Source organism: Triplophysa rosa, linkage group LG1 (genome assembly GCF_024868665.1).
Source record: "Triplophysa rosa linkage group LG1, Trosa_1v2, whole genome shotgun sequence".
Lineage (NCBI taxonomy): Eukaryota > Metazoa > Chordata > Actinopteri > Cypriniformes > Nemacheilidae > Triplophysa > Triplophysa rosa.
The window spans coordinates 9,432,801-9,458,121 of NC_079890.1; the positions used below are offsets into that span (position 1 = coordinate 9,432,801).

General features: G+C 37.8%; 1 protein-coding gene across 7 annotated transcripts; it reads left to right on the top strand.

Annotated features, from left to right (window-relative positions):
- ponzr1 (plac8 onzin related protein 1) lies at window positions 1-25,003 on the top strand. 7 transcript variants are annotated; one of them, XM_057337914.1, is made up of 19 exons: window positions 1-91; window positions 550-651; window positions 4,517-4,662; window positions 20,597-20,668; window positions 20,738-20,971; window positions 21,078-21,155; window positions 21,246-21,362; window positions 21,895-22,171; window positions 22,293-22,420; window positions 22,500-22,619; window positions 22,711-22,758; window positions 22,842-22,922; window positions 23,032-23,112; window positions 23,507-23,567; window positions 23,853-23,903; window positions 23,989-24,033; window positions 24,111-24,175; window positions 24,276-24,420; window positions 24,583-25,001. In XM_057337914.1, the coding sequence occupies exons 2-14, from the start codon at window positions 552-554 to the stop codon at window positions 23,525-23,527; spliced, it is 1,503 nt and encodes a 500-aa protein (XP_057193897.1). In that variant the 5' UTR covers window positions 1-91; window positions 550-551; the 3' UTR covers window positions 23,528-23,567; window positions 23,853-23,903; window positions 23,989-24,033; window positions 24,111-24,175; window positions 24,276-24,420; window positions 24,583-25,001. The 7 variants fall into 7 exon arrangements, with proteins under 7 accessions (XP_057193897.1, XP_057193887.1, XP_057193905.1 ...); XM_057337904.1 differs by having other exon boundaries at window positions 23,032-23,567; window positions 24,583-25,003; XM_057337922.1 differs by lacking the exon at window positions 23,032-23,112.
- Window positions 25,004-25,321: the final 318 nt, after the last annotated feature.

Sequence of the window (25,321 nt, forward strand, 5' to 3'; positions counted from 1 at the left end):
TCCGGGGAAAATAAAAGAAACTCTCTTGAGGTCTCCCAACGGTCTTATAGGTTTCATTTCACGGAAGCCCACCAAAGCCGCACCTGCAAAAGTAAGTAACAACATCTTGACACGTTTAAATTCAAAAGCTTTGGGTATTCACGTAACATTTTGAAATTGAATAATAAATCAAACGTAACCTATTTTTTACAAACGTTTATCAAAAAGAGCATAGCCTATTTTTTATAGATAATGTAAAATCTTACACGTTTAGTTACTGTATACGATCTTCTCTTACGTTTAAACTAACATTTAACGGCGTTGAAGCACCTCGGCACTTAGACTACACCTGACAGCATCATTCTTTTGAGAAAAAAAGAGTTTTAGATTTAGATTTTTGTTGAAATAGTTTGCAACTTGTTTATTGGAAATATGTTAATTAACAGGAAAAAAACACAATGGCAATCTAAACCTGTAACTTTAAACGTGTATATAAATACATAGGCCTACATCGTATCGTATTGTAACATTTTCTCAAAATGTTTAATCTCCCATTTGAAACTCATGCAGTCATGGCAGTACAACAAACTACCATTGTGACAACCCAGCATCATGTGTCCTCTGGAACCTGGACCACGGGGATCTGTGACTGCTGTTCCGATATGAGCACCTGTAAGTCACCTACTGACTCATATCATAGCCAGTTAATATTGAGCCATGACCATGTGGACAATACTCCATACACTGTAAACCCGAATGTTCAAAGAAATTAAACAGTTTAAGTAGTGTAAACTTAATTTAAATTATGTTTAAAAAACTTAATAAAAATTATTACTTAAATGTTTTGAGTTCCTGTAACTAATTCTTACTTTTGAGTTAGTTTAACTTAATTTCAACAAGTTAATTCAAGATGATTTGTTGAGAATGAAATTCAGTTCCCAGCATGCTTTGCGTGAGACTGCATTAGGAAAGTAAATTTTGAAATGAAGTGTTATTTTATGAGTTTTTAGAAAGGAAAAAGCCTTGTTAATGATGAATGTTCAATTATCTTGGATATTTAGAAGAGTTTGTTGTATTTTTGACTTTTGGGGTTACCATCGTTCAGAAGAGTGGTGCTTATGAAGACTGCCAAAAATGATAATCATAATTTTATGGCTTTATATTGACATTTAAGCATTGAGACAACATTTGCATATTGCACTTAAGTGTAATATGCAAATGTTGTCTCAATGCTTAAATGTCATATAAAGCCATAAAATTCTAATTTTATCTGGACGTTTGTTTAATCCTGTTCAATCATTATAATCTGGTTAGGAATTCCACTTTAATATAGTTTATTTACTTATTAAATATCTGAAATGTTGTCTTTCAATCACAGTATATGGAGCCATTTTACAAAAAAAAGATTTTTGGCTACTCGTGTGAAATGGGGAAATACATTTACAATCGTGGTTCTACATTTTCTGTTCCTTTTTCTAGAGAAACCAAGGTTATGTTTTTAATATGGTATTTATGCTTTGTTTTTATGGATGTTGTATATGTATGTCAGTGACTTACATATGCATTTACATTTAGTCTTTTAGCAGACGGGAGCCGTGTCATGAGGTGACTGTCATGTGATGAAGGGAAAGAGGGAATGTCATTAATTATGTCGGGTTTAAACACCTGTGGTTGTGTTTGGGAGGAAATATATTTTTTTGTTGAATGTATACAGGCCTACATTTATTGTAGCCTACTTATGCTCATCATGATTAATAAAAAGGAAGATACAAGTATTACGATGATTGGCGAAGTTCCTCACTCGGCTCCTTAATGACTTTGGTTTTATTTGTGCCAATACCTGTTGAGAGAAAGAGAGAGGTTTAGTGATTTTTTTAAATTTGTCTGTTAAAGGAGTCAAAGACACAGAAAAACACATGTTTTTCTGTGTCTTTGGTGTGTTATAAGTTGCCCATGCATGTATTAGACACGTAAAATTGCAAAAATTAAAGTGTCAAATCGTGGTATGAGTTGACTAAGACCGCCCAAATGTATACGCAAGTCAGTACTGTCAGTAGCATTACAGTATTATACAGCATTATACAGTATTTGACCAATCACTACGCACTGGTTAACTGGCCAATCATAGCACACCTCGCTTTTCAGAGCGATGAGCTTTGTTAAAAATCTGTGCGTTTCAGAGAGGCGGAGTAAAGAGGAGATACAAACAAGCACGGTATGTGGAAAATACAGCGTTTTTGAACCTTAAATCGTGTATACACATTGCATTACATTTAAATCAAACGATAATATTCTTTTTAGCCTTTTCATAGGACTCTTTTAAGTATTCACAGACGAGAGAGGTTTTAGTTTTTTGAATGTTGTAAGAGATGTGGTTGACCGGACTGAGTTAGGAAGAATGTTCCACCAGGAAGGAGGTGTGAAGGAGAATGAGCGGGAAAGTGATTTACTGCCCTTTTGAGAAGCAATACAAGACGCCGCTCGTTTGCTGAACGCAGGGATCTTGATGGGGTGTATGAGTGTAGGAGGGTGTGAAAATATGCCGATGCAGATCAAGTGATAGTCCTATAGGCAAGCATTAGTGACTTGAATCTGATATGGGCTTCAACCGATATCCATTGGAGAGAGATGAAAAGGGGTGTCACAAATTGGAAGACAAGGCATGCTGCTGCATTCTGAACCAACTGGAGTGGTTTGATAGCTTTTGCAGTGAGAACAGCAAGGAGAGCATTGCAGAAGTCCAACCTTGAGATTATAAGGGCCTGGACAAGGAGTTGTGCTGCATGCTCAGTGAGATAGGGTCTAACCTTTCTTGTCATGGTCCTGCCTTCTTATTCATGATTTTCTAGTCTTGTGGCAGGATCGTGACAGATCCCTTATGTTTAGTGTGAGAAAGTCATGGTTTGTTTACCATTGACATGCCATGTGCTTTCTCGTGTCTCGTCATTGGCCCCGCCCCTCTTGTTTCCCGTATTGCTTTCCTGCCATGTCTCATGTTCCTCACCTGCCCATCGTTATCTTCCTTTTTGTCTCCCTTTAAAATGCCCTCGTGTTCATTGTACCTTGTACTTGTACCGTTGTACTTACCTGTTTGTGGAAGTCTTCGTGTTAGCGCGTGTGCCTGATTCCTGTTACCTTGCCTTGTCTTTGTCTGTGGATTTACCTTGCCCTGCCTTGGTTACCCTTCCGTGTTTTGTAAGACGTTTTGTCGTGTTTTTTCAGTTATTTGTTATTCTTTTTTTACGTTTTGCCCCCACGTGGGAAGTCTTTGTTTTGTATATATATATATATATATATATACACTCACCTAAAGGATTATTAGGAACACCATACTAATACGGTGTTTGTTAATAAAGTCTTTGTTAACCCCTTCATCCCCGCTGCCTGTATTTGGGTTCTTCCGCCACGCCAGCCGTGACACTTTCTAATGTTAAATAAGGCAAATCGGCATGACCGTGTTGTCTTTGTTTATCAGTTGCATTTTGGAGTAATAATGTAGTACTTAGAGGAGCAGGCACATGCACAGAACCTGTACAGAGCACATGCCCTTTTTGCCCTTACACTTACACAAGTGTCATGAATCGCTATGGTGGGAGAGAACCCAATTGCAGGCAGCAGGGAATTAAGAGGTTAACAGACTTTATTACAAATATAAACACAAAACAAAAACCCACGCGGGTGTAAAATAACAAAGACAAGGGAAATACGAATGGCAGACTTAACAGGAAAAATAAACTACTAACTAGACTAACAGAACACTAAAACTAAACTGACAACAATTAGATAAACATTTACTCACAAACAGGAACAAGGTACAATGACAAAACAGACTTGGGGAAACACTACGGTGGCACACTGGATACACAGGTAAATAGAACGTAATGCACGAGCAATAAGACAACGAACCATGAGGACTATTTAAAGGGAAGACAAACGAAGGATAATGACACAGGGCAGGCGAGGGTAATGAAACACAGCAGGGAAACAATACAGGAAACGAGAGGGGTGGGGCCACTGACGAGACACGAGAAAACACATGAGAAGTAAAAAACATAAACATCTCATGGCTTTCTCACATAAAACAAGGGATCCTGCCGTGATTCTGCTACAAGATCAAAAAAGACATGACAAGATGGGCAGAATCACGACACACAAGGCTTCAAGCTATAGACGTGTTCAGCGGCAACAACATAAACAAAAGTTATGTGGCCCGAGGTTTACTTCCGGTAGACCTCCGCAAAGAATCATTAACTCTTGAGTAGATGTAATTTAATACAATTAATATACAAAAAAATCTTATAAATTGATATTATTATAAATTAAATATAGAATAAATTGTTACATTATAACCAAAGACAGACCGGAAGTTGACTTCTGGTCAGGCGTGTGCGTCTGATGAAACCGTCTATATTAACACATGAAAAAAGTAAACTTCACCCTGTGTACATATAGTCTTTTTGAGAAAAATACATAAAATGTAATTCTGTGCTAAAACAAGTAGGCTATTCCTAAATATTTTTTTGTGTGTCTGTTTTAGGTTGCTGTGGCCTGTTTTGTTTCCCTTGCATGCAGTGTCAGACTGTGTCTCAATTTGGATGGTGTTTCTGCATGCCGTTGTTAGACTGCTGCATGATAGTGTCATGCTGTTTCCGCCAGAAGACAAGAGAGCGATATAATATCAATGTGAGTTCACAAACCCACACAAACACATGCACATTTAAATGTAATCCACATACAAACCAGTTGACATTATACACTTAAAGTGAAACATTTGACTGATTTATAAGCTTTTCGATGATGGGAAAAATAAGTAAGAAACAGTAATAAGATTATGTTAGAGTGGACAAATAAATCTGACCAGAGCTTTGAATGCTGTTGTACATTGCGTAGCATAAAACACATACTGTAGTCCAGTTATGGTATCAATTTGTTATATTTTAATTATTGCTGGGTCGGTATATCACTTTTCCTTTTTTCATTCTTTGTATATTTGTATTACATAAAAAGTAAAATGTAGCAAGATTAGGACTATGTGTGCAGTGGCTTATTCATTGATTAAAGTTTTTAAATAAAACACAGAGTAAAAATAAAGTTAAATCCTGCCCATTGTCCATCAGGACTAGACTTTGAACTTGAACGCACGCATGCATATTAAGCGGCCGTTGAGCAATACCTACAAGTTGTAGATGCAATGCGTGGCCCTGTGCTTTTCATCCTGTGCGCACTGCCATTTTGTTGTCTCAAGCTTATCAATTCTAAATGTCTATTTCAAAGAGCGCATTGCATATTTCTAATAGCTTTTTTAAAGCTAAGAAATTGGACCGATCTAAAGCATGCTGTATGAAAGACACTGTTACTGAAAGGCTTGGAGGAAAGCAAATATTGTATGATGTTTTGACGAAAAAAAACAGAAATACACAGATCATACATAAAATTCAGTGGAAGTTAATAAATGAAGATTATTAATTTAGACAGGTGTGTCAAAAGCAGACTTTGAAGAAAAGTGACGGAAAAAGCAATGGGGGACTGTTCCACAGTAGAGCTTTGTGTCTAGCAAAACCATTGCATCACTATAGCAACACTAAAGAGCGAGCTCTTACTTCCTGCTGCCAACTTTGAATTACATTCACTGAAATGCGCTTCCATTTCACCAAGAACATGATCCAAAGCACTGATAGACAGCCTGTATGTATCTCCATGTACTATAAATATGTGCAGAAATATTTCTGTCAAGTATGTAATTTCTATAACCTCTGTTCTTGTCTTGTTGCTTCTTTAATTAATATTCACAAATTCATTTTCCAAATGTTTTTAAAATGATTTCGTTCATCATCATTTCAAAAAGAGGGCACAAATGGCCGGGATATGCTCCCTAGGGCCCGCTCGTGGCGCCGACACTGCAGATATTAAATTATGTGTTCTGAGTCACACCACAAAAATGTGGTATTAAGCACCAAACCAAATTGGAATGATATAGAACAGCCAAGTAAATAAAATACGTTGTCAAAATCTTGAAAAAAATATCAGTACTCTCTGCTCTGAAATTCAGTCAGCGCTGAAGCCATTCCCAATTTTGAAAAAAAGCATTATACGCAGCCTCTCTCAAAATGGCGACACATAAATTATGAAACCTATATAATGTTAATAATAATAACCTTAAATGCAATTAATACAATGATAATTTACTGCATGCAAAACCAGATATGTAGGCTTAGGCTATGCCGCTGCAGCAGGTGCTTGACATGACGTCACTGCTGGTGGGAAGGGCCCCATCTCGTGCTTTTTGGGGGGCCTCACAGATTTGCGGTACACTGTATGTGTGCGTGATAAAACTTAATCTTCAAAATGTTGTTGAATTATTCAGGTAATGCAAACTTGTCATGGTTCTGCCTTCCTAGTCATGGTTTTTTGAGTCTGGTGGCAGAATCATGACATACCCACGTGTTAAGTGTGAGAAAGACATGGCATTGTTTAGATATTGGCATGCCATGTGCTTTCTTGTGTCTCGTCTTTGGCCCCACCCCTCTCGTTCCTCGTATAGCTTTCCTCCTGTGTCTCATTACCCACACCTGCCCATTGTTATCTTCCTTTGTTAGTCTCCCTATTTAATGCCCTTGTGTTTGCTGCCCTGTGCTGAATCGGTTTGTATAGTCTCCGTGTGTGCTCGTGTTCCTCTTGCATTGCCTTGTAAATGATACGTTTTTGTGAATTACCTTGTTACCCTTCCGAGTTTGTGAGACGTTGTGTCACTGTTTATAGTTCGTTTTATTTTTTCCCTGTCCTTATGTTTTCTCCCACGTGGGAAGTCTTGTTTTGTATATATTCTTAGTTTAGTTTCCCCCATCGAGGGTGTTTGTTTTGTAATAAAGTCTTTGTGTTAACCCCTTCACCACCGCCTGCCTGCAATTGGGTTCTTCCACACAAAACCTGAAAAAACTAATGTAATTAGTCCAAAAAATTACCCCAAAGGTCTATTGCAGCTTATTACAACCTGTAGTAATGTTAAAAAATACCCATTTCTTAAAATTGACATTTTATGAATATGTGAGTGCCCTAGGATCAGATGATCTTTGTGCTGCTGATGCAATGCTCTTGAGCCCCAATTATCACCCAGATTAAACCCTTCAATGCATTAAAGTAAAAGGTTAAGGTTTTTGTGTTATGATCTCAGCCTGGTTTGTCATTAGTTGCTTATGCTGCGTCCCAATTTTGTTATGAAAAGAGTATACATTTTAGTGTGTAGAAAAACAATATGCACGCACCGGGACATACTAACAGGAAACGGAAGTGGCCGTTGTGGCCTAGACAACATTGTGCTCATTAACTGTCACACATATCAACATACAGCTCTTCTTTCCATTTAAGTACTTATTCATTTATTGTTTCATAATTATGTAATGTTAACTCGTTATATTTATTAATTTAGTGATGCATCAGTTATTTAATTTTATTAATGCAGTGGAGCCTCACTAAACTCTGCCTAGTTGCGGTGAGTTGTGGGCAATATCAGCCGTTAGAGTGAGCATCATTCTGGGCTGTGTTCAGAAACGGTGGTGTGGTTGAACACCCTGTTGTGATGACGCAAGAGTTGCAACTATAGCCCTTTTCACACAGAGATCCTGGAAAATACACTGAAAATGTGTCCAGGAATTTGTCCCGGGATCGTTAAATTTTGTTCATTCACACTGCCAGTGATTTTCTGGACTCTGTGCATGCGTTCACACACATCCCGTTAAGATCCCGCGAAGACACGTGACGTAATATACTGCAATGTAATGATCACGGTGAAAGATATTTCCTAGCGGTGTTTTTAGGTGGCTGAATAGCTCAATTTGTTATTATTACTGCCAAGAGAAAACGTATCTCAAACCCTGTGGCACACCGTTTCCAGGAAACTTGTTGTTCAACCCGGAAACCGTAGCAAAAGCCGGTTTGAGCTTGAACGTGCCCCAGCACTTCGGATTTCTAATGGAAGTAGTACCGTAGACCATCCGGGAATCTTTGGAATACTCTTTTCAACATACTACGATTTGGGACATACTAATTCTATTTTCGAATACTATTTAGGACAGATAGTGTGCGAATTGGGATGCAGCAATTGTGTTCCCTATCAAAAGCTACACTCGATCTGCTACACTACAGCTCTGAGTCACAACTGAAACCATCTCATATGCAGGAGGCCCAAAGGTATCACTGTGGAAGCCGACGCCATGAAACCTAGAACTCTTTGAAAGTGATAAATAGTGACTTCCTGGCCTAGCCTGATGCTCCTCAGGGTGCTCTGGATGGATTCGACATGTGTATAAGATAGCTGTGCCTGCATCGCGATCGAGTCCCATATAACTCCCAGATACGTTGTATTTTGCGTAGGGGAGAGAACGCTCTTTTTGACCTTGAGTCTCAACCCGAGAGCTTCGAGATGAGCTAGGACGACATCCCGATGTCGAAGCGCTAGCTCCCGAGACTGAGCCAAAATCAGCCAGTCGTCTATGTAATTCAAAATGCGGATGCCCTGGAGTCGCAGAGGAGCAGTCCTTGAAGACAAAGAAACCTGAAACCTGTCCGCTTCGCATGTATTTATAACCTGCAGGGGTAATTAGACACGTCACCTGCCAAGGTTATTTAAAGCCAATTTTTGGCGGGTTTGACACACGTGCTTCACAACCGGTCGAACAAAGAATGTTCTCCCATAGCGTTTGAAACGCAGAATCTCGTTCCCGCTTTTTCAGGGAACAGGGTTACAGCCAAGTAACCTGAGATGTTTCCCTGCTACTTTGCTCCCTCGTTTGTTGCCATAGCCACTCATTTGAACCACACCCACCTCTTTTTATTCCCATGGTTACTCATTAGTTCATTGGTTTCTGTCAGATATTTACTGCCCTGCTTTGTGTGTTGTTGGTTGTTTAGTTGTAATGTGATTGTAGATTTGTAGATTCCCATGGTTACTCATTAGTTCATTGGTTTCTGTCAGATATTTACTGCCCTGCTTTGTGTGTTGTTGGTTGTTTAGTTGTAATGTGATTGTAGATTTGTGCCAGGATTATTGTGTTGATTTTGGTTTCATTTATCTTAATTTGCTATCTTAATAAATGTTAACTGCATGTGGAACTGCAACTCTGCCTGTTCCTTTCTTGCCTGTCTCCTGCTGCTGGTAGATGTGTTATTTTAATAATGACTAGTCAAATACATGTAAGACAAGTAATGATCTTGGTGTTAATACAGAACTTCAGAACAGGTGTTGAGTGTTCATCCGGACACTATTTATACTCTGCCTGTTCCTTTGTTCATTGTCTTGTCTAAAATGTAACCAGTGTGTGTTTACTCCTTCGAAGATCTTTTGTTCCTTGTTTTTCCCTGTATGTGGACATAGTATTAAAATGATTATTGTCTAGAATCATCTCATCTGGGAGTAATTGTTAGAGTGTGTTGGTCAAAGTCCAATTTACGGTGGAAGAACCAATAAAATCTTACAGCTTTTTTGATGATGTGATGCAAGACACAAGGTTTTTTATTATTTTATCTGAACATAAAGATAAGATCAAGAAGTTAATTTAACATAACAGAATGAAGAATAGAATTGGAGCAAGGCAATAAAAGTAAAAAACAAAAATAAACAACAGGGAGAGTGTTCTGAATTGGACAAATTAACCGAGATAACCAAAGCAATATCAAACATCAAATAAAATAAATAGATATAAAAGGTAACCCTTATAATGACGCCATGTTTTTTCCCATCAATAAAGCAGTTTTAGGGGCTTTCTTATTAAATGAAGAACAAAGAAAGCGTGTAGAATGTCTTTAAATAAAAAACAAAACTGGTCTTTGAATCAGTGATTAATTTAAGGTGAAGCTTGGCACTATGGGCCCTATCATACACCCGGCATACACTAGCAAAGTGTTTTTGCTAGTTTCAGCCTGGCGCAGTTCTCATTTTCCTGTCCTGTGCTGCGTTGTTTAAATAGCAAATGCATTTGCGGTCATTTGTGCACGCATGGGCGTGTTGTTCTAAAAAAAGAGGTGTTTCAGGTGCATTGTTGGCGAGTTGCTATTTTGAGGAACTGAAAATAGACTGCGCCATAGACTATTTCAAACCTGGTCTAAAGTCAATGGCGCAATATGTGTAAATAGCGAATCCGCCATGGCGCGAGTGCAACTGGCTCTTAAAGGGAATGAGAGATGAGACTCTGATTGGTTTACTGCACGTTACGCCCAAAAAACACCCATTACTCATTAAGAGAATCGGGACAACCCGTTTAGACCATGCGCCCTGGCTCGCCGACCGTTTTCCCGTCGTTAAACTAGCAAAAGTGGATTTGGTCACAACCTGAGTGCACTTGCGCCCTGTGCTTTAGACCATGCGCTTAGATCGTGAAAATAGGGCCCAGAGACTTCTACATTTGAGTTATCTGAATTAGTAAATAAATGAATGACAGTGTGATTTTGTATTGGTGTCATCGTGATCAGCACATTATCAGCTGATTGTGAGTTTCACAAACGTGACCTTCAAACTCAATTACATTCTTGATTTTTGGGTGAACTATCGTTAAAACTGCATGTGTTTATCTAAGTATGTTTTAAAGAATGTGCTGGTTTAGCTTGTTAGTAATTGAACATTAATTTTTATTCATTTTATATTAGTGTTTATTTATACCTTAAATATAATATTAAACCTCATTGTGGAAAAGTTTTCATAGTCATGTGAATTCAGTGGTGTTAATGTAACACTGTCACTTTCTTTGATTCTTAGGGTTCATGCTGTGATGACTTTTGCACTCTTTGCTTCTGTTATCCATGTGCCTGGTGTCAGATGTCTCGTGAAATCAAAACTCGTGCTCGTTCTGGTTCTGTGATCACCCAACAGATTACCCACAGTTAGAGATCAGTTTGAGTTGAGTTGCAAAAGTATGGCCATGTTTTCTTGTTAGGTCTACTTTGTGTTTTTCACATTTTTATTTAGAACTCTTCTGTTGCTGTATGCACCAATACACACTTCTTTTTTTCTTGCTGTTTTAGAAACTTTATTCGTAATGCAGTATGTACTACAAATAATGGTGAAACAATGGTCATTTGTGTTTTTTGTTGTAATTTCAATTCATTTTGTATTGGTACTTGTTTTTTAATAAAGCCAAAGAGTTCTGAAAATTCTGTCCTTTATATATTTGTAAAAAAAGGGCCTTTAGATTTAATAAATTTGACATGTGCAAGATGTGTGAACAGCAACTCATGGGCTCATTAAGGATGACACTTACTGGGCTTCTGCAGAGCAACTTTAACACTTTTTTCATCACTACGTACCAACACAGCACCTTTTAAATGAGATTGTTGCACGTCAATTGCAGGTAGTTAATCTATAGTAATAGATAATAGATTATAGCTTTACAGTATAATAATAGTAATTAATGTTTAACACAAATATGTAGAAAAAAACATTTAAAGATAGAAAAGACATGATAAACATTAAAAAGTTGTAGCGGTTTTAGCTAACGTTATTATATTGATGAGCAAAGCTCACCAAATATGGTTCTCCACCAGATCTTTCAAGATCATATACATGAAATGAGTTATTTAAAACATCAATTTCAGTCATGGAATTAGTTTAGCTCAAAGTAAAATACGTATAATAATCGTGATCAAATATACATATTTTACGGTCTCTGATTAGTAATATAAAGTATAACAATACTTGTATGAATTCGTCCAGCGAATGCCTCAATGATATTATATACTTTACATTATCTCATGGCCATAAGTAATGTGACTTTACCAAACAGCATTTAGAGCAAAGGTAGTGAATCGAAACACAGTAGAAGGGACCAAGCTTGTGTCATGGCTCTGCCTCTATTAGTCATGTTTTTCTTGGTCCTGTGGCAGAGCCATGACAAAGCCTTTGGTTATGTGTGGAGAGAAACATATTATTGTCCTTTTGACAATAATATGCGTAATATATCTCTCCAGTGTCTCGTCATTGGCCCCGCCCCTCTCGTTTCCTGTATTGTTTCCCGGCCGTGTCTGATTACCCTCACCTGCCCTGTGTCGTTATCCTTAGTTTGTCTCTCCTATTTAATGCCCTCTTGTTTCTTTGTCCTGTGCTGGTGTATTGTATATGGTCCTTGTGCTGTGTGCGTTTATATGCTTCATGTTATTTGTTTCCCGAGTTCCTGCCTTGTCTTGCTCTGTGTGTCCCGTTCTGTAAGTGTGTTATTTATTATCTTAGTTCTTGTTTTTGCCCCCTCGTGGGAAGTTTTTGGTTTACAGTTTTTTGTATTTTAGTTGATCTTATCAGACACCCCCTCGTGGGTATTTCCTTTGTTCTCTGTGTTTCGTGTATTAAAGTCTTGTTTTACCCCTTCACCACCGTCTGCCTGCATTTGGGTTCGTCTCCACGCCCGTCATGACAGAATACACCAGCCAGAACTACGAACCCAGTAGGCAGCATGGGCACGAGACGGTCCCACCAGGCTCACCTCCTCTGCGGCATTCGTCAGGGGAACGATGACATCGAGGACTATCTGGATAGGTTCCTGGATGCCGCAGAGGAAGATGTCTTCGGGGAGGAGGAGGTGGCGGTGCTTTTTAACGCCGGTCTCAGGGACCCCCTGTCACGGGCGGAGATGCGGTCGTTGAGACCGCTGGACTTCGATGTCATGTGGCGGTACGTCATGAACCGACTGGGTTGAGTCCAGGGTCTCAACATGACACAACCACCCATCTCCGCTGGCCGCCATACAGGAGGGTCAGACCCTGCAGATCGGGGTTATAGGCATCGCTACACCGCTCTCCTCACCCCCTGCAGCCTCGCCACCAGTCAGCCTTGGTGGCAAGCAGGGAAGACCTGGGGGTCCTGGGGGTCCACCTCCGTGCATTTGGGTTCGTCTCCACGCCCGTCGTGACAGCTTGTGAGCGTGAATACAGAAAACCCATCACAAATGAATATATATGGTTGTTTACTAAACTCTACTCTACATGGTAAACAAAACAATGACGATCGCATAAAACAAACAAATACATGAAACACAAATGCGCTAGGAAGCACGGAGAGAGAAAGAGAGAGAGAGAGAGAGAGGGCATGGCAGCGATTTCTGAACACCAATAAAAATCATCTTTAACAAAGAGGCACAGACTTAACGCAGCTATTCTATAAATAGAAATGGATACTTGCAAGGTCTGTGCTGGACCGATATCCGTATGCGCGTATAGAGATGGAATTGTTCAAAAGGTTTCAGAAGGCAGTCCTGCAGAAAGTTGTGGGCCTCGTGATCGGTCGCATGGCTTAACCACGTGGCAGCAGAAGTCCATTGTTCCTTCTTTTCTCACAGTGGGGGGGAAAAAGGCAGTCTCCGAAGAGACGCCACGAACCAAGTTTTGGAGGCAGGTATAGCAGAAGAGAAGAAAAGGAAGGGACTCCAGAGCAGGCTCGATATTTAACCTCATGAGAGGGCATGCCCACCTGCGTTTGAATCGACCAATCAGAGTTGAGCAGGGAAGAGGTTCTTTGTCCACTCAACAGCTAATTTGCATCTTTATGACCTCCTGGCAACTTTACAAAATACCATTCCAAATTATAACATAATGAAAAGAGAATGTTCTATGGTCACACAATATATGTAAACAAGGAGAAATTGTAAAGACAAACATTTATATATCAAATATGCTAAGGTTTGAATTGCATCAAGTCATGATTCATTCGGAGGTACGAATACAAACAAAGCCTGAATTAACTTGCCTATTTAACAATTACAGATTATTTAAAAATGGCAAGCGCGACAACATATAACCTAGATATTTAGATATATTTATAGAAAAAGACAGTTGAATCACACAAGTTCCTATTTGTCAGAGAAGTTTCTCTGGTTAGCCTCAGATGTAAAGTTTCAGATTAGACAGAGAGACTTCTCCCCTCTGCTTTGAAGCTTAGGAGTCGTAAAATATCCAACAGAGAAACAAAAGGTTATCAAAACTCTCTGTGAGAGGTTTTGACTCTGGTCTTTTGATGATGGCATCAAGAAACCAGGAGAAAGGGGAGTGAATATGGCAAGCCGAATTAGCTTTTAATCATTCTCAGGATATGAATTTTTGATATCAACAATTCAATTTTTACTAGTAAAAATTATAATTCTTGATATCAAGAATAGAATTTCTACTAGTAACAATTGCTATTTTTGATATCAGTAATTACATTTTCATTAGTAAAAATGTGAATTACAATGACGTCATCACTCATCAAAAATTGAATTTCAACTAGTAACAAACGTAATTCTTGATATCTGTAATTGCATTTTTACTAGTTAAATATCACAATAGGCTGCCATTCAAATTCAATTTCAGATATCAATAATTCATTTCTTATACGTTAAAAATCTTATTTCAGATATCAGAAATGCAATTCTTACTAGTAAAAAACATAATTTTTGTTATCAAAATGTAACTTGTTGCTAGTAAAAATGAATTCAAGAAATGAAATCAAGAATTCAATTTTTACTAGTTGAAATGCTCATTCTTGATATCTGTAAATGAATTTTAACATGTTGCATTTGGTATTTCTGACATCAGGAAATAGATTTCTGATATCAATAAATCTGAGAGTAATTGTAGATATCTAAAATGGCTTTCTTACTAGCAACAATCACATTGTTGATATCAAGAATTAACATTGTCACTAGTGAAAATGTAATTATTGATATCAGAAATTGGCATTTTTACATGTAGTAATTCAATTGTTGATATCAAGAATAGACATTACCACTAGTAACCACACAATTGTTGATATCAAAAATTATGTTTTTTACTAGTAAGAATTGCATTTCTGATATCTGAAATAAGATTTTTAACATGTAAGAAATGAATTATTGATATCTGAAATTGAATTTGAATGGCAGCTGTTGTGATATTTAACTAGTAAAAATGCAATTACAGATATCAAGAATGACGTTTTTTACTAGTTGAAATTCAATTTTTGATATCATGAATGTACATTTCTGCGAGTGATGACGTCATTGTTGATATCAAGAATTCACATTTTTACTAGTGAAAATGTAATTACTGATATCAAAAACAGCAATTGTTACTAGTAAAAATTTGATATCAACAATTCAGAATTATCATTTTTACTAGTAAAAACTGAATTGTTGATATCAAAGATTCATATCCTGAGAATGATTAAAAGCTAATTCGGCTTGCCATAAGTGAAGGGGGTTGATGGCTCTTCTTTCAATGACTCCGACCATTTGGCTTATGCTAAATTCTCTACACACACACTGTAGAGTATAAAGTAAAACAAATTTTATTGTTTCTTGGGTTGCTTAATGTTAATGTTAATTCACACTGATCCAACAAAGTTTGAAACCCCTGGTGTTTGTTGGATCAATGTCTATGAGAATGTCAGTGTTGGAGTTTGTTGACATTTGTAATGTGGATCAGTGTGAATTATAGCCTTTAAAATATCCAAAGACCCAAACTCTTAATAAGCGCCCCTATTTTTGAGCATTTTATTGATTGCAAAAACATGTTCAGAACATGTATTGAATTATTTTAGCTTTCAAATGATGTATAGTTTTTGATTGAAGAATAATGTAAAACAAAGTTAATATCTATGCAGACACATTTAAAACTCCTTTTCCATTGGCCCTGTGCATGTTAAGGGGTTTAAAAAATGTATGCATGAAATGTGCCATTAGAGATATCCCTAAAACCCACACTACAGAGCATTTTGCAACACGCAAACAACAGTGCACTTCCTCCTTCAGTCATATTATGTTTCACATTTTCTCTTTGTTGTATGTTTGCTCTTATACTGTGTAATATTAAAAATCTGTAACAGGAAGAGCTTCTGGGCCAATGATTGCAAAACATCTTGCAAAATACCCACATAGCAAAATTGGTTTGGCCCAGTGATGGTCCACACAACCCACATTCACTTGGCCCACATACAGCAATGAATTACGGTCCATGAGTTGACCAGGTCTGGTTGTCAGAACTTGGCCACATACAGCCCATGGCATAGCCATATCTCAGCCAATTGTATGACTGGTCACACATATACGGGTGCTGGTCATATAATTAGAATATCATCAAAAAGTTGATTTATTTCACTAATTCCATTCAAAAAGTGAAACTTGTATATTATATTCATTCATTACACACAGACTGATATATTTCAAATGTTTATTTCTTTTAATTTGATGATTATAACTGACAACTAATGAAAATCCCAAATTCAGTATCTCAGAAAATTAGAATATTACTTAAGACCAATACAAAGAAAGGATTTTTAGAAATCTTGGCCAACTGAAAAGTATGAACATGAAAAGTATGAGCATGTACAGCACTCAATACTTAGTTGGGGCTCCTTTTGCCTGAATTACTGCAGCAATGCGGCGTGGCATGGAGTCGATCAGTCTGTGGCACTGCTCAGGTGTTATGAGAGCCCAGGTTGCTCTGATAGTGGCCTTCAGCTCTTCTGCATTGTTGGGTCTGGCATATCGCATCTTCCTCTTCACAATACCCCATAGATTTTCTATGGGGTTAAGGTCAGGCGAGTTTGCTGGCCAATTAAGAACAGGGATACCATGGTCCTTAAACCAGGTACTGGTAGCTTTGGCACTGTGTGCAGGTGCCAAGTCCTGTTGGAAAATGAAATCTGCATCTCCATAAAGTTGGTCAGCAGCAGGAAGCATCAGAAGCGTCTCGCCTGGGCTAAAGACAAAAAGGACTGGACTGCTGCTGAGTGGTCCAAAGTTATGTTCTCTGATGAAAGTAAATTTTGCATTTCCTTTGGAAATCAGGGTCCCAGAGTCTGGAGGAAGAGAGGAGAGGCACAGAATCCACGTTGCTTGAGGTCCAGTGTAAAGTTTCCACAGTCAGTGATGGTTTGGGGTGCCATGTCATCTGCTGGTGTTGGTCCACTGTGTTTTCTGAGGTCCAAGGTCAACGCAGCCGTATACCAGGAAGTTTTAGAGCACTTCATGCTTCCTGCTGCTGACCAACTTTATGGAGATGCAGATTTCATTTTCCAACAGGACTTGGCACCTGCACACAGTGCCAAAGCTACCAGTACCTGGTTTAAGGACCATGGTATCCCTGTTCTTAATTGGCCAGCAAACTCGCCTGACCTTAACCCCATAGAAAATCTATGGGGTATTGTGAAGAGGAAGATGCGATATGCCAGACCCAACAATGCAGAAGAGCTGAAGGCCACTATCAGAGCAACCTGGGCTCTCATAACACCTGAGCAGTGCCACAGACTGATCGACTCCATGCCACGCCGCATTGCTGCAGTAATTCAGGCAAAAGGAGCCCCAACTAAGTATTGAGTGCTGTACATGCTCATACTTTTCAAGTTCATACTTTTCAGTTGGCCAAGATTTCTAAAAATCCTTTCTTTGTATTGGTCTTAAGTAATATTCTAATTTTCTGAGATACTGAATTTGGGATTTTCATTAGTTGTCAGTTATAATCATCAAATTAAAAGAAATAAACATTTGAAATATATCAGTCTGTGTGTAATGAATGAATATAATATACAAGTTTCACTTTTTGAATGGAATTAGTGAAATAAATCAACTTTTTGATGATATTCTAATTATATGACCAGCACCTGTATATATTCCCACAGTTCTATATTTTACATCTGGGCCAAATAATACACTAATACCCAGCTAACAAAACTGTTATAAGAACGTTCATTTTTTCCATGTTTTTGAATAAGTTTTAAAAACTTTTTTAATGTTTTAAGAACGTAGTGAATAAGTACCTTTACTTAGTATAGTCAAACATTTGTTTCTTGAAGAGGCATTAACATTAATCCATTTTGATAGATCCAATTACCTGTATGGATATGACTAATCCTGATCCATCATGATGCCACATAATATTCCATTCTATTCTGTTACATGTCTATAGGTTCAGGGATTAGAGTCCAGTAGCTCTTGCACTAAGCTTCAGTATAGATCTCTCTTTGTCAAAATATCAACCCACAGAGAACCCGTCAGAATTTAAATAATCTCCCAAAAATAACACACACACAGGCTGCTTTGATGGGCATATAGGAGATGAGCATATTAGTAAGTGTCAAGGATACATGGAAGAAAGAACCCAATTGCAGGCAGCGGGGATGAAGGGGTTAACAAAGGATATTTATTATACAAAAACACAAAACAAAGACCCACAGTGGGGTATAACAAGACAAGCGGGGTAATGACAGGACATAGACTAACTATCACTAAACTGAAATAAACAACATTAGACATAAACTAGACTGAAAACTTACTAACATGACTGGGGTTTTCACAGAAAACAGGAACACAGCAGTACACAGGAAATTCACACAGCGTACACAGGAAATTCACACAGCAAACACAACGTAATCCACGAACACAAGACAAAGAAACAAGAGGGTATTTGTAGGGGAACACAAACAAGGGATAACGACACAGGGCAGGTGTGGGTAATGAAACACTCAGGGAAGGATAACAAGGAAACGAGATGGCGGGAACAGAGACGAGACACTGGAGAGAACGTATATTATTGTCAAAAGGACAATAATATGTTTCTCTCCACACATAACCAAAGACTTTGTCATGGCTCTGCTACAGGACCAAGAAAAACATGACTAAGGAAGCAGAGCCATGACAAGTAAGCAAACAGAACTACAATTTAAACAACAATGGTTATTTTTTTAATTTACCTTTACATTTATTCATTTAGCAAAAGCTTTTTTCCAAAGCGACTTACAGATAAACTTTGTTGTCATACTGTATTGCTCAAGCCGTACACACACTTGGTCATGGCGGTTGTTTAAGTTAGATCCAGATTGCTCAATGTAATGCAAGACTATGCGGTCTGAAGACACGAATGCATGAAAACATTACAGAACACTAACATTGTGTTGTGCAGACACACATGCACGCACACGCACAAAAAAACATTTTGCCGATTCACTGAGCAAATAATTATCTAAAGAACTGCAACTGAGAACAGTCACTGGCCTAGATATGAATCCATAAAGCAATTATATTTCTCATGTAAGACAAAACTTCTTATCTCTTTACTGACCTTGAAGCAGTTCTGGGTTGCCATGTATTTTAATTACATCAAAGCTAGGCCCTTACATTGTTGATATTCTTTGGGTTTACAAATGCATAACTATGTTTTTGTGTCACACAAAACTTTTGGTTTTAATGGTATTATTTTTCTACATGAAACAGCACTAGAGCACAATCAATATGTAGTACTCCACCCTCAAGAGCTGACCTATCACAGCATTTCAATCCTTTCATAAGCACTCAATATTGTTTTAGGAGAGAGGCAGTGGAGTCGAGAGGAAGTGAGGGTAGTGAGTAGGAGAAACATTCCAACTCCTTTAATCAAATGGTGAGATTTGCTTGCTCAGACAAAGAGTCTAGAAAAAACGAAAGAAGTCACATTCTTCAAGTAAACAAATCACTTAATGTACTGTAGAGAAAATAGGCCACAAAATTAAAAGGACAGAAATGAGCATACAGTAAACATGTCAGGTATACATACAATCATGTTTTGTAAATTTATGACAAGAATAAATAAGCATTTATGTAAATATATAGCAAAAAAAAAACTACAGTACAGAGGAAAAGAGAAACGGAAGTCACAATATATAAAAGGCCTACTATGTGCTTTGGTGGTAAGACACATAGAACTATGTAGAACATGTAGAAGCTATTCAAATAGTGACTGAGATCAGTCTCTCATGTCTGTGCATGTCTGACATGCAGATTAATTTGGAAAATTTATTTTGATTTGCTTCAGATTTTTGCCAGATCTATTTGTAGCATAATTATCTTAAGTCTTGCATCTGGAAAGAAGATTGTTACTACATTAATGGAAGCCATCTTGTCAGCTTTAACAACCAAAATAACGAAAACCACAGGTGCTGTGAGAATATGCAAATATGTCACATTCTCATTAATATTGAAGCAGTAAGAGGCCAACACAGTAGGTGGCGATAATAGACATTATTGTTTGTGTTACCTGAAATAAAACCAAAAAGAAGAAGACGAAAAGGAAGCAGAAGCATCCAGAAAGTGAGGTGAATTAAGGAATATTGCTATGTCGGTAGGTAAAATAATCGTGTAATTTAAAAAGTATTTATATTAAATATTATGTAAGCTTGATAGAAATGGCATCAGTAAATTCACAAGGATTGTGTCGTGGCACACGTAATCTTTTTCTATCAATGTTGTTACGTGGTTGGTATGAATTTTCTACCTTCACACGTGCCTGTCAGTTGGTAATACCTAGAATTTCAAAATCAAGTGCAGGTGGTAGATCCTTCTCCTATCTAGCGCCTAAACTTTGGAATAGTCTTCCCTGCACTGTCCGGGAGGCAGACACACTCTGTCAGTTTAAATCTAGATTTTACTGTAGCCATATTACATTGCTAAGTAGCAAATGCCTGATTTATATCTTAGTGGCATTTTTATTAATAAAATACCAATGTGCTGTATGGTGGCTAAAAATAAAAAATATTGTGTTTTGTAAAAATATATTGGCCAAGGCAATATATTGGTCTTTCACTAATATTTGTCGTCCTCACCAACTTGTTTCAACTGGCTATTTTTCTAGACTTTTTTATGTTGCTTTTTAGGTGAGCTCTTGTCACCGTTGCCAACTGAATGACCCCCTTAAGACTGCTGTGCCAGTCTTGCATTCCATTAAGGTACTGCTTACAATAACCTTGTTTACCGTTTTACCAGCATTTGACTGATGCTAATTTTGTGCCATGCAGGTGAAAGAAGCTTGGGAGGTCCTTGGTTTGGATTTAATTGGACCTCTGCCAGAAACAGCACGTACCAACAAGTATGTCCTTACCATGACCGACCTGTACACCAAGTGGGTGATTGCAGAACCAATGCAGTCTAAGACAGCAGCTGAGGTGTCTGCAATAATAACCACAAAATTGTACTCGTTCGGCATTGTTAGGAAGATTATTACTGACCAAGGGAAGGAGTTTGTTAACAAGGTGAAGTTTTGTAAAGGTTTCATTATGTTTCGCCCCACTCTAGTCTCAACATATATGTTGTTGTCTCCAATTAGTCTTGCAAATTTAACTGATGATCCCTCTGCAGCTCAACGACAGCATTTTCAGTGCACTGAAAATCAAACACGCCGTCTCCAGTGCTTACCATCCCCAGACCAATGGGCAGGTAACTCTTTGGTTGTATGTCTATTGGAAGTCCCATTGTTGTCTTGCAGTTATTCATCAACTTTATAAATACAGTACATTGATTTAACAGGATGAAAGAACCAATCAGAATATCAAGCGGACCCTCAGGAAGTATGTGAATGACAACCACAATGACTGGGACCTCCACCTTCCTGCTGTGGTGTATGGGATCAACACTGCCAATCAGGTTCTCTCTTAACATGCTTATTATATTTTTAATATCTACAGTTAATTGTCAATGGTAAAACTGAATTGAAGAATTTATTAAATATTACCATTAAAGCGGGGGTAACACACAGAGATTTTGCCAATCTCATGTTAATCCTGAGCAATCTAGAGTAGTATTGCATTCTTTATATCTCCGAAGAGTCTTTAGTTTTATCATAAAATACAGATACAGATGTACAATTCTGTATTTGACAAATAAAGCTAAATAAAGTAGTGAATTACTATTGGAATTAGACCTTGGCATAGGCTGTTCCATGTATTTTATTTGCTGTGATTCTACATTATATGTAACTCTTAGCCTTTGTTATGTCACTGTTACACTGTATACAGTCTCTGCCTCGATAGATACCATCACCAGTTCCTTATACTTTTCAAAGTTGGCTTGACTGAGACTCCATTGATCTGTTGGTTGCAAAAAATCCCTTCAAGATAGAGACCAGATCATTTGTTTTCAATGAGTTTTCATTTTTGGGTATTGTTGTTATTTGTAGGTTCTTAGCAACATAGAGAAAGCACAGAGCAGGCAACAAAAGTCATTCCAAAATAGTAAGAGCAAGTATGTGCGAGAATGTTCAATTGAGGCTGGCGATGATGTTCTGCTCTCTGGGGACCCCAAGAAAATGAGGACAGGAGACACATTGACAAGTCAGCACCAGGGACCATATTCTGTGGCCAACATCTCTTCCAAAGGTGTGGCCACCATTGTAAAAGGGTCAGTCTGCAAGAGGGTCAGTGTGTCAAGACTAAGGACATACTACAGATTGAAAAGTAAGATTTTAATAAAATCTGTATAAAATGGTTTACAATTAAATGCAAGATTTAAAAAAATATTGCATGTGTGTCTGTAATTCCTCTTGTTACCAATTGTCACTTAATTGTGTATCATCAGATGGACCAAATGAGATGCGGTTTCTCCAGGACCATGGTTACTCAACATTTAAATGGCAGATAGATCATCCATATGCTTGTTCAGGAGCAAAGTGGGAGAAGATCTTGAGCCCTATTCAAGATGAACTGGTAAGCATTCTGTTTATTTATCTTTGAATTGTTTATTCATAACCATTAATTAATCATATCAAACATTCTTCATTTTTAGTTAAAGTATGTGTTGGATGAAAATCGTCCACCAGGAGAACTGATTGTAAAGCAGGGCAAAATTTGCCTTACACGAGAAGACTTCTGGAGCCTGGGTTTAAGCCAGTTTATGGAATCTAATGAGCGTATGTTTTATTGTGTTACTCCGATAATGCATAATGTTACACATGACAGATTTCACAGGGATGTAATCGTTCTGCAATTAATTTCAGATTGGAAATGCTTGCCTTAAAATTATGGAAGAAGCTGCACGAAGACATGTACTGTATTACTATTATATCTTTTAAAAAGATTTTTATTTGATGCATGCATGTTTAATAACTTTAAATGTTCTTTCCACCAGGGAAAAAGTGTTCACATTATGGACCTTTATGTTGTTCCAACCTGGAAGAACAAAAATGTGTACCCAGTGCATGTTTTGCCTGTAAGTTATTTTTTGCTATCATACACTCATCAACCAAGAAACTCTTTTGAGAACAGGCACAGAAGTATGTTTTTTGTCCATGCATATTGTTTTGTTCCAATACTAATAGGAAAATGTGGGGTCCACGGATGCCGTAGTATTTCCAGCTCGGAGCAGGCAGCCAGATGAAGCTGATCATTATCTGCTCTGTGTTAAGTTTCTTTTCTCTAATATTTTTAGCCGTAATATTTAAATTCAACAGATAGGGTTAGTGAGTTCTATTTTCATTGATATTAACAAAATACCCATTGCAGGTTATGTTGGTAGCTAAGAGGGAGATACTTTTTCTTGATTCTCTTTGCCCTGATGGTTTTGGAGATAAGACTTACAGAACCATATTTAGGTTGAGACCTAAGATAATTTACTGGCCTTTTTCCAGGCATGTTATTTGGTTACAGTTTCCAAAAGGAGCCTCGTTCTCAGGCTTCAAGTTTGTATAGAGCCTCGTTCACAGGCTTCAAGTTCATCAAAGAGTAGTTCTCAGGCTGCACACCTGATAATTTAATTGCACGTTATGTAATTTTGTGTTCTCTATGGAATCCCAGACACATTACAAGCTTCATTGACCCAGGATCCTGGACTGAAAAAACAGGAAGAGACCTTGAGGTATGTTTTAAATGATGGAATTGTGTCAAGCAAATGTATGTATATAACTAAACATGTTTATTACACTGTGCTCTGGAATACTTGATTCTGATTGGCCAGTTGCAACATTCCAAGGTTTGATATTCCCAGATAACAAGCACACAAAACTAATAACACATGGTAACCCAGTCTTTATCACACTGTCAGGCTTTATTCTGAGATAACAACCTGCTGCCTGTACATCATCCCTTACCTAAAAATTGCAGTTGTTTTTTAAACTAACTGGATGCACTTTTCCTTTTCCAGTTTTTTCCTCAACAGTCCAGTGGGGATTCTTGTGGTGTCTACATGCTGATGGTAAGAATGTTTAATTTATCAAAGCTGTTAGATAAACCAAAGTAAAGTAAAACCAAAGTATTACAGTGTTATTTGTGTTTCACAGTATGCTCTCAGCATCTGCACATCATGTCCCTTAACATTCACAGAGGTAAGCTGGATTTTCACACAAGTATGTCATTGAACTACTGGTATGTGTACATTTTTTTGTGTGTTTGTGTGTTTTAGGAGGAGGTGCCATTGATTTGCCAGTGGTGGTAAATTAACCTCATGGAAAGATTTTGCCTAGAAGGGTATGATAGATTCTACAGATATAATTTCAGTATCTTGGCTGTATTAAGTTAGCTAAAGCAATTACATAGAGTTCATATACATTTACATATATTTTCAAAGGCATGGACAGAGGTTTGCATACTGGACCGAAGAAGCATCCCAACTCCTTCAGGGGATCGTTGAGCCTGTGTTTAGGGTGTCGAAATTCACCACCACCAAACTGTCACCCAGCAGAAGAGTTGTGGATGACAAGGACATTGATAAGGTTAATGATTATACAGTAGTGGTTATACATGAAGCATTTGCATGACTGCTGAATAAATAGTATAACTGTTGTGCCATTTTACTATGTAAGGAATAAATGACTATAGGCCATTTAATTAGTCAACCAATTAGAATGAAGCATAAACTTCATTTACTTCAATAGGTGCAGCAGCCAACCATTGTCCGAGACCTAAATACAGCGTGGTACTGGGTACAGAATCACAGACACTTATTCCGTGGGGAGGTGACAGAGCCTGCCTTTTTGCAGATAAACAGGGGTGATCAACAAAATGCCATCAAGAACCTCTTGGGGGGTCAATTCTCTGAGGCGAAGGATGCCTTTTTGTTTATATTTCATTACCAAGAAGACATGTTCTACAAAGAGAAATGTAGTGTGTGAGTGTGTGTGCGCGCGTGTGTGAGTGAGTGTGTGTGCGTGCGTGCGAGAGAGCGTGAGAGAGAGTGCGTGTGCGTGCGAGAGTGTGCGTGAGTGTGTGAGTGAGCAAGCGAGCGAGCGTGTGTGAGTGAGTGAGTGAGTGAGTGAGTGAGGAATGGAACAAATGTATAAATAAATTGAAAGAATATATAAATAACTGTATTCTGTGTGTTTCTTAAATGCAGTTAAATATCTAGAACAGTTATGTAGAACCTATCTTTAGAAAATGAATAGAAAGAAAACACATCTGTATGCACATCTGTATTTTCCAAATTGTGTCTAGCAAATTTAAACAATTCAGTTTAATTTGACCATTTATTTAATTCAATGAAGTTAATTTGTGCCACATATTAACCAAAATTTAACCGAAATGGATCGGGTAGTTATTTTTTATGACCACCTTAAAACAAACATGCATTATAATTCAGCAACAATTTAACAAGCCAGGAAATATCGCAAAGCATTG

Coding starts and splice junctions, on each gene's coding strand:
- ponzr1 (XM_057337904.1), top strand. CDS start 552: ATGGCAGTACAACAAACTACCATTGTGACAACCCAGCATCATGTGTCC. Junction 652..4,516: donor CTGTTCCGATATGAGCACCT/GTAAGTCACCTA, acceptor TGTCTGTTTTAG/GTTGCTGTGGCCTGTTTTGT. Junction 20,972..21,077: donor GGAAGGAGTTTGTTAACAAG/GTGAAGTTTTGT, acceptor ATCCCTCTGCAG/CTCAACGACAGCATTTTCAG.